A 9,936-nucleotide genomic window follows, 5' to 3' on the forward strand; every position below is an offset into this window, starting at 1 on the left:
GAAGGTGGTGAAGAAGGTGCTGTCATTGTCCCAGTCCGAGGGGGACGGCGCCACCGTCCGCCGGAGCATCGGCCGGTACGACACCAATCGCGATGAATTCTGAATTTCTCATTATGGGAAGCTGTCATTGACATCAGTCTGTCTCTTCTTGATGCTGCAGGCACGAGCTCCGGAACCTGGACCCGTTCCTCCTGCTCGACGAGTTCTCCGTCTCCAAGCCCGCCGGCTTCCCCGACCACCCTCACCGTGGCTTCGAGACCGTCACCTACATGCTCGATGTACGCATCCCAGCATGCTCTGCTTCTTCCATCTCGTGCTCTGTTCCACCATGTTGATACGGCCCGCAAGGTGTTTGCTGAAATGCTTTCTTGTCTTTTGGGTTTTGTGACGATGCAGGGGGCCTTCACCCACCAGGACTTCTCGGGGCGCAAGGGCACCATCAGGACCGGAGATGTGCAGGTGCGACCTACTCATCCAATTTGTTCAGACAAACCATCATCATTCATGCAGCTCTGGATCAACATTGAGAACTAACATTGCATCTGAATGCTCTGTTCCTCATCAGTGGATGACGGCGGGGAGTGGCATCGTGCACTCAGAGATGCCGGCAGCAGACGGATTGCAGAAAGGCCTGCAGCTCTGGATCAACCTCGCCTCCAAAGACAAGATGTACGTATCATGTCAATAGTTATTTCCATATCAAGTCAACTTCTATACATGACAATGATCAACCACTCACACACTAATTCTGCTTCTGAAAATGCCCATTCATCGATGCCAGGATCGAGCCGCGGTACCAGGAGCTCGAGAGCAAGGACATTAGCCAGGCCGAGAAGGATGGCGTGGCGGTGCGGATCATCGCTGGGGAAGCATTTGGGGTGCGGTCGCCGGTCTACACGCGGACGCCAACCATGTACATGGACTTCACAATGCAACCAGGTTCGCAGCTCCACCAGCCAATCCCCGAGGGCTGGAACGCCTTCGTGTACGTCATCGAGGGGGAGGGCGTGTTCGGCAAGGAGAATGCAGCGCCGGCGAGCACGCACCACTGCCTTGTGCTTGGCGCGGGGGACGGGCTCAGCGTGTGGAATAGGTCAGGCGCACCGCTGCGGTTCACCCTTGCGGCGGGGCAGCCGCTGAACGAGCCGGTGGTGCAGCAGGGGCCCTTTGTCATGAACTCGCGTGCCCAGATCCAGCAGGCCATGGAGGACAACTACTACGGCCGCAGCGGCTTCGAGAAGGCCAGCCAGTGGAGCTCCGCCTGATTCTCATCGGTGTCTCGCCGTGATGATGATCAACATCTGGTGCATTGTTGTGCAAAATATTGGGAGGGAAAGGGAAATTGCATTGTACCATTATATTTATGCCTTTGTGTAGAACGTAGAACTAGTCTTGTTTTTCTTTGATTTTTTTACTTGTTTATAAAAGAATCTGATGCAATAAAAGTGTGTAATGAGGAGGAACTTATTAATGATTGTTTCATCGTAAAAAAGCGAATTGTTTCATCAAAGATTTGGGCAATAGTGCAATGGGAAATGATGGGTGGATATCAAGTGGGGGGAAAGAACATTCAGATTTCAACTGGTGCTCCATGATCAGGCGTATACCTGGCCATACCTCGGGCCGGGCCGGGCTTCGGGCCGGGCCTAGCCAAGCCCGACGCAAAAAACCCAGGCCCGGGCCCGGCCCGGCCCGGCCTTCGGGCTTAAAATCTAGGCCCAAGCCCGGCCCGGGGGCAGCGTCGGGCCGGGCCGGGTCGGGCTTCCCATGGCCAGGTATAGTCAGGCGTTTCACATTTGATCTTCTCAGTCCATTGCTTCCTGACAACTCTATTCTCTCATGATGCAGTTCTATTCTAATGTATATGTAGTGATCAAATTGTAGATGCAAATAGTTTCAAAGATTTCGTGATGTGTCACAAAACCGGTCAAGTATACTTTTCGTCCCTCAATTTTTGGCGGAGTCTAGATTTGGTCCCTCAACTCTAAAACCGGACAACTTGCACCCTTAACTTCTAAAACCGGACAAGATTCATTCCTGGTCACGGTTTTGACCGGAGTTGGTACTGTCCCACCCCGGTTTTGACCGTGCTGACCTCCACCAAAAGTTGTCCGGTTTTGGAGTTGAGGGACCAAATCTAGACTCCACTAAAAGTTGAGGGACGAAAAGTATACTTTTCTCAATTTTATTATCTCTGGACTTCTGTCAGTTTACGCTGGTCCTCTAAAAACAATGTACAAAGTTACTGTATATGGTTGATAGGAATCCAGAGTGCTATTATCGTGTACCATTATTTGATAGCAATGCAGAGTGCTGCTATTAAACATAGTGTTGTGTGCGCAGACAGATTTAGCAGCGTGCCTGTTGTAGAGGTTTTGATGAGCTATATGATTTTTCCTATATACTGTAAATCATTAGCTACAAAGTCGCAGCTATATATATCTTCAAGGCTGAGCTGCTGTAAAAGTTTCAGAATGTTTTGACTGTTGGTTTAGAAGATGTGTATTTTCCTAATTGACTGTCCTAAAAGGCTGACAGACTTGCTAGTCAAAGTTGAGTTTGCTCTTGGCCATCTTAATGAGGTTTCCTAGAGTCAAAAATATCAAGAGACTTGTATAGGATGAAAAATCCTTGCTCCAGGGAAATTTCATGTTTTTTGTACTTGTAATTTAGAAGCTAACAAAATAAAATGAAGGATGACTATCTGAATTTTCAGATAGATAGTGTGGTTTGACTTAAATTGAAGATTAGGACTACTTAATGACAAGACAAAAAATGGTATCTTCGCTAAAGTTGTAGCTCATTTTCTGAACTTTTCGAACAAGTATCTATTGAATGAGTTGATTATGTAGATTAAAAGATACAAAAAAGGCCATTTAAAAAATATATAGCAAACAGAGAAACAATCACATTTTTGTAACACATCCATCAGATTTTGGATTTGAGATCATCCATATGTATTTCAGATAAAAAGATGCATACTATGATAAAGTTAGTACATTGTCAGACAGAGCAATCATCTTATTGGTAGCACATTTGTCATGAATTCAACTCCAAAGTTACAAGATTCAAAGAGACCCGCGGGAGGGTGTGTTTGGCTCTCAAGGAAGACCCTCTGTTTGTTGGCATGACAACTGCGTTCGGCTCTCAAGGAAGACCCTCTCTTTGCTGACACATCAAGCGCGTGTGGCTCTCAAGGAAGACCCTCTCTTTGCCAGACATGAAAACCAAGGCCGTCTGTGCCAAGGAGAAGGGCTTTGACATCACAAAGATCTCCAAGTTGCCCGTCGTTGACAAAGTAACACCGGGCATCCTCGCCCAGCCTGATCTGCCTGTGTCTAACGTCTTTGTGCTCGATGCTATCGATGTCCAGTTGGTGCGATGGAGGAAGGAATTGAGGATTATGTCAGGGTTAACCGCAAGAACCACGATTGATTGGCCCTCCTCGACGTCACCTCTTCCACATATCTAGTGTGACTGCTTTGCTCCGTTCGATCTCGCCTTTGTTAGTTGTGCCTTATGCATTTTATGTGTTTACCATTTGAGCAATTATCTATCGTCGCCCTGTCATGTTTGGGCGCCATCAAGCTTTGGTTTTGGTGGCCTCGAGAACCACCCTATCTGTTTTTCCTTGGAACATTTACATCCCCCCTCCCCTAATTGGCCCCAACTCTGGCATTAACACCTAAAAAAACCATGTGCCAAAATTTGCCCTTTTACTGAGTGGTTCCCTTATGGAAATACCCTTATGTGCCCTTTTCGTCCGGTCAAGGGCCTTTGACCGTGTTCGGACATTTACTGGACACATGTGGGGTCGCGTCAAATCGTTCCAAAACCTCAGCCTCACTTTCGTCTACCATTTGGTCTCTCCTCTCTCTACTGTCTCTCGACAAGAACCTTAACTCTAGCTCTTCGATTTCATCTCATATCGGCATCTAACGAGGGAGAGCGCGGGGATTGAGATGCGGCGGGGCTGGATATATGATTCCACGACTCATCTTCATCGTGTTTCGGTGGTCGAGGCAGCGAGCACACGGGATGCATGGCTGGCATTCGTGGTTGATGCGGCGGCAGAGAGGGGAGCTCATAGACCATGGCAACGACGACAAGGGAGATTCCAGTGGGGTAAGTCACTCTTCACAGTCACCTACAACTGACATGCGCTTATTGAGGTCCATTTTTTTCATTACTGCGGCTGTAGTGCTCACTTCGTTGATGTGTTTTCTTTGCGTTGAATATTGTCATAGAATGGACCCAGTTAGAGCCTTTTATCAAACTGTAGAATGGATAAAGGTGTCTTAAGAAGTGCTGGTACCGAAGGAGTCGGCACAGGGTTCACATGTCCTATTGTGGGTGATAGTACTTCCAACATTTAACCAGTTTATAGCTGCTATCTCTGATAAATACCCATGGGGCCTATATGATGCTGCTGGATTTAGATTTTGGTACATGGAAAACACCGCTTGGGTGCCAGTGCAGTGTGATGTTGAGTTAGCTCTTATGTTTGGAACACACACTGATAGTAAGTCAACTGAGTTGGAAATTAATGTGATATAAAGAAGCAGAGGAGAGGGTGAGAGGAGAGCAAGTAGATCGCAAGCTAACTGATAATCCCCAAGTGCAAGAAATCATCGTAGCAATTCCCAAAGGTGGAAGTGATAAGTATGGAGTGTCGAACCCACAAGGAGCCAAAGGTAAGATCAATATTCTCTCAAGCCCTATCTGCCACTGATACGACTCTACGTGCACCGAACGTTTGCTTCCAACTAGAAATAAGAAATAAAACTGTGTTGTGGGTATAAAGAGGATAACTTTGTATGATATTGGAGAGCTAAATATAAAAGTAGGTCCTGTTATCATAAATTTAGAATATAATACTAAATAATATAAGTAGCGAGTGTGGAATAATGGTGGATCGGTGTGCGGAATTGTCCTAAGCAATTGTTAACAAGATCGATAGTCATCATTGCAATTTCATATGAGGGAGAGGCATAAACTAGCATAGTTTTCCTACTTGGATCATATGCTCTTATGATTGGAAACTCTAGCAAGCATCCGCAAATACTAAAGGATTCATTAAGGTAAAACCCAACCATAGCATTAAAGCATCAAGTCCCCTTTTATCCCATACGCAACAACCCCCTTACTCGGGTTTAAGCTTCTGTCACTCTAGCAACCCACTATAAGCGAATCTTGAACCTATTGCAACACCCTAAAGCGGGAATCCCTCACGCTTGCGCGACACGGATGGCACCATAGGACAGCACCAAAATATAACATACAACTCGTACCAATCTAGATCATCAATCAACTCAAAGACAAAAGATATCTACTCAAAACATCATAAGATGGCAACACATTATTGGATCATAATATGTAGCATAAAGCACCATGTTCAAGTAGGGATTACAGCGGGGTGCGGGAGAGTGGACCGCGTAAAAGAGATGAGGATGATGATGATGATGTTGATGTTGATGAAGACGATCACCACGGCGATGATTCCCCTCCCGATGGCACTCCGGTGCCACCAAGAGAGAGGAGGAGAGGTTCTCCCCCTTGTGCTTCCTCCTCCATGGCTTTCCCCCTCTGGTCCTTGGCCTTCATGGCGATGATGGCCCCTCCGAGATCCTCCTCCATGGCCTCCGATGATGATGGCCCCCTCCGGCAGGGTGCCAGAGAGGGCCTAGATTGATTTCTCGTGGTTAAAGAGGCTTGCGGCGGCGGAACTTCCGATCTAGGTTAATTCCCGAAAGTTTCAGTATTTATAGGAATTATTGGTGTTGGTTTCACGTCAGGAGGGTCTCCGGGCTGTCCACGAAATAGGGGGGCGCGCCCCAGGGAGGGGGGCGCGGCCCCCTCTCTCGTGGGCAGCCCGGGACCCTTCTGGCCCAACTCCGATGCTCCGTGGTCTTCTTTTGGTCCATAAAAAATCCTCAAAAATTGGCACGTCATTTGGACTCCCGTTTGGTATCCCTTTTCTGTAGAACACAAAAACAAGGAGAAAACAGAAACTGGCACTGGGCTCTAGGTCAATAGGTTAGTCCCAAAAATCATATAAAATGATATATAAATGCATATAAAACACCATAGATGGGTAATATAATAGCATGAATACTTCATAAATTATAGATACGTTGGAGACGTATCACTAACCATTCTCAAGCTAGGTGCAGTCAGACTAGAGGAAGAAATGCAGGATCCATTACTCCTATAAAGGATGTTAGAGTACCCGCCTCCTGGATGCCTCCGCGGGCGAGAGTACCCTCTGTGTGATCCGTTTCCAGGTGACGTGCCGCCGGGAGGGGGGGTGGTCTCTGGGGGTTCTCCGAGCAGTCTGATCTCCCCATACGGCGCACACCTGGGCATGTGGACTGTGGGCATGCATGGGTCCATCGTCATGCGGCGGTTTCGGGGGTGCCCGTGTGAGGTGCCTAAGCGTTGCCACGCACGTGAAGGCGTGGCCGGGTCCGCCTGTTAGCGTGTTCGACCACCATGGGGTTGCTCACTCCCACATGCGAGAGTGCACTCTACATTGTCCATTGCGCAAGATCCCCCCCCCACACACACACACACACAGCTGGCCTCCTGGCGATCTCCCGGTCGTCCGTTCTGCCCGAGCGGCCCGCACTGACACGACATTCCTCAAGGGTCCATGAAGGGTGGGCCGTGGGTGCGGTTAGGTCCAAAGTCATGTAGTATCTTTGGTCGCGCCTGTGTTCGCTGCCCTGTGCTTTGACTCGCACGCGATGGGAAGGCCTGGTTCGCCTTTCAGCTTCCATGGTGTTGGAATTATGCCCTAGAGACAATAATAATTGTATTATTTATTTCCATGTTTACAATTAGATGTTTATAATCTATGCTATAACTGCTATGGTTCGTGAATATGTGATTCGGAGGAAAAATCATAAGCACGTGTATAGTTATAAACTGTAAAACCTTATTCCTAGTTTCGGCTCTAGGACTAGCTCAAGTGTTGCGTGATGGTTATGTTTTCCTAATCATAGGCATAAGTTAAGTGTTACAAGGATGCTGACAACTTTGAGAGTATTATATTAGAAGAATGATAATACTGAATTGACCCAACTTCTTAGTTATACTTAGAGATGGCATCATCTCAAGTCTATATTCTATAACACAGGGAGTTAACGTATGCTCAGTTCCTTAGACTATGAGAGTATCGAGTCACTTTATATCGAACAATGCACTTTGGTGTTGTTCTAACGCTACCCCCTAACAGGGTAATCATAATGGCAACTTCAGTTTCATCAAAAAGTATGGCAAGGGGCAAGATAGCTCAATAGTGGGATTTACTCCTCTGACGATGGAGAGCTTTTCTTAGGGGCATCTCTGTTTGATGGCATCCATCATTGTCTGTCCAGACACGTGTGACTAGCTCACAGGGATGCCGGAGCATGACAACAAGAAAGAAGAACAAATCCGGTAACAAGGAGACCGGTGTAATGAGCATGAGAATGACTCAAGGGGATACCGACATATCTCACCTCAGATTTTGTAAAGTATCGCGAAGCAAGCGGAATAGCATATGATAACCAAAAGGTTGACTCGAATATCATTTGTGTAAATACATGGATCAATATGGATGTCCACGGCTTCGCTATTGATCACTGAACGGAAGGTGTTTTCGTTCATGTCTATATTTTATCGAACCTACAGAGTCACATGCTTAAGGGAATTACGATCCGTTGAGTTTTACTGGAGTGAAGAATATGAGAAAATATTCTCGGAATAATTTCAGAAATGAAAGAAATTGTTTCGAGAGAAACAGAAAGCGTCTCGGGGTTACGGAAGTGTTTCGGGGAATACGGTGTAATACCTGGAAAATGATATATAGGTGGAAATTGTTTCCGGGGACCTAATATAAATAACAGAGGGCATAGATAATTATCTAGGAGTCCCTAATATTTATTTAGAGTCAATGGTGTTGTAGGATTGAAAGTAGGTCTAGAGGGGGGGGTGATTAGACTACTTGACCAAATAAAAATCTAGCATTTTCCCAATTTTATGTCTTGGCAGATTTTAACAACTTAGCACAAGTCAAGCAATCAACATACACATGCAATTTCTAAGAGTATAGCAGCGGAATGTAAAACATTGCATATGAAGATAAAGAGAGGGGTTTGGAAAGGCAAACGCAATGTAGACACGGAGATTTTTGGCGTGGTTACGATAGGTGGTGCTATCGTACATCCACGTTGATGGAGACTTCAACCCACTAAGGGTAACGGTTGGCGAGTCCACGGAGGGCTCCACTCACGAAGGGTCTATGAAGAAGCAACCTTGTCTATCCCACCATGGCCCTCGCCCACGAAGGACTTGCCTCACTTGGGTAGATCTTCACAAAGTAGGCGATCTCCTTGCCCTTACAAACTCCTTGGGTCAACTCCACAATCTTGTCAGAGGCTCCCAAGTGACACCTAACCAATTAGGACACACCACTCTCCAAAGGGTAATAGATGGTGTGTTGATGATGAATTCTTTGCTCTTGTGCTTCAAATGATAGTCTCCCCAACACTCAACTCTCTCTCACACAGATTTGGCTATGGTGAAAAGATGATTTGAGTGTAAAACAACTTGGTGAAGGCTAGAGATCAAGATTGTTGTGGTTGGATTCGAATGTCTTGGTCTCAACACATGAGTAGGTGGTTCTCTCTCAGAAAATGAATGCTGGAAGTGTAGGCACGTTCTGATGGCTCTCTCACAAATGGAGAGGAGGGTGGAGGGGTATATATAGCCTCCACACAAAATCTAACCATTACACACAAAAGAGCCAACTCGGTGAGACCGAATATTTGAACTCAGTGAAACCGAATATTTGAACTCGGTGAGACCGATTTAGTTCAAAATGTGAATGTTAGGATTTTCGGTGGGACCGACATGATCAATTCGGTGGGACTGATGAGCTAGGGTTAGGGAATAACCTCATCTCGGTTTGGCCGATTACTTCAATTCGGTGAGACCGATTTCAGTAACAAGCAAACAGAGAGTTGGCCAGGCAAACTCGATGAGACCGATCGCTCCTTTCGGTGATACCGAAACGTTACGAAAGGGAAACAGAGAGTTTGCACTGCGAACACGGTGGGACCGATCGCTCATTTCAGTGAGACCGAAACGTTACGAAGGGAAACAGAGAGTTTGCAATCCATCTTGGTGAGACCGAGATCCCTATCGGTGAGACTGAACTGATTAGGGTTTCTGGCTATGGCTATGTCAGGTGAACTTGATGGCGCTGGATGAATCAAATCGGTGGGGCCGAGTTTGACTTTAGGTTTTGGACATACTTGAAATTGAGAAGATGGTTGAGGGATTTGGAGCATATCACTAAGCATTTTGAGCAAGTAGACCATTAAGCAACACCTCATCCCCTTTTAATAGTATTGGCTTTCCTATGTACTCAATGTGATCCTGGATCACTAGAATAGAAATGAAGAGTCTTGAGCTTTTGCCAATATTTGTCCTTAGCATTTTGAGGGGTCCATATCTCTAGTCCATACCATGCCAATCATTGAACTTTCTGAAATAATCATCTTGAAAGGATATTAGTTCAATGAGCTATATGTTGTTATGAATTACCAAAACCATCCAGGGATTAGTTGCACTTTCAGGTGCCCTCTCTCTCTCCACCTCCCCTCTCTCTCATTCTAGTCATGATCTAGACTTGATCTAGTTCTAGTTTTCTCTAGTACACATAATAGAGAAGTCCCGTGAGTTCTGCTCTCCCTCCTCTAGGTCTTCGGCGACGTGAAATTGTGGCTGGTGAAGCGCTGCCAGATTCTGAAGCCCGTACGTGTGCAATTCGTAGCGAGAGTTTGTTTCCGGTCTTCTGTTTGAGGGATCGTTCATGAACAGTTTGAGTGACTTCATCAATGATCTACACAAACTCTTCTTCCGCTACAACTCGAAGTTGGTAACGATCCA

The 9,936-nt window shown here is 46.3% G+C and overlaps 1 protein-coding gene across 1 annotated transcript; it reads left to right on the forward strand.

Moving 5' to 3' along the window:
- Positions 1 to 4: 4 nt before the first annotated feature.
- Positions 5 to 1,471, forward strand: LOC119347437 (pirin-like protein; the record flags this gene model as incomplete). The annotated part of the gene is made up of 5 exons (XM_037616180.1): positions 5 to 75; positions 161 to 278; positions 397 to 459; positions 566 to 669; positions 782 to 1,471. Coding segments are annotated over 5 exons (840 nt in total), but the record flags the coding sequence as incomplete, so codon positions are not given.
- Between the last annotated feature and the right edge of the window lie 8,465 nt (positions 1,472 to 9,936).

The sequence above is a fragment of the Triticum dicoccoides genome, unplaced genomic scaffold, assembly GCF_002162155.2.
Source record: "Triticum dicoccoides isolate Atlit2015 ecotype Zavitan unplaced genomic scaffold, WEW_v2.0 scaffold67870, whole genome shotgun sequence".
In the NCBI taxonomy this organism is placed as follows: Eukaryota; Viridiplantae; Streptophyta; class Magnoliopsida; order Poales; family Poaceae; genus Triticum; species Triticum dicoccoides.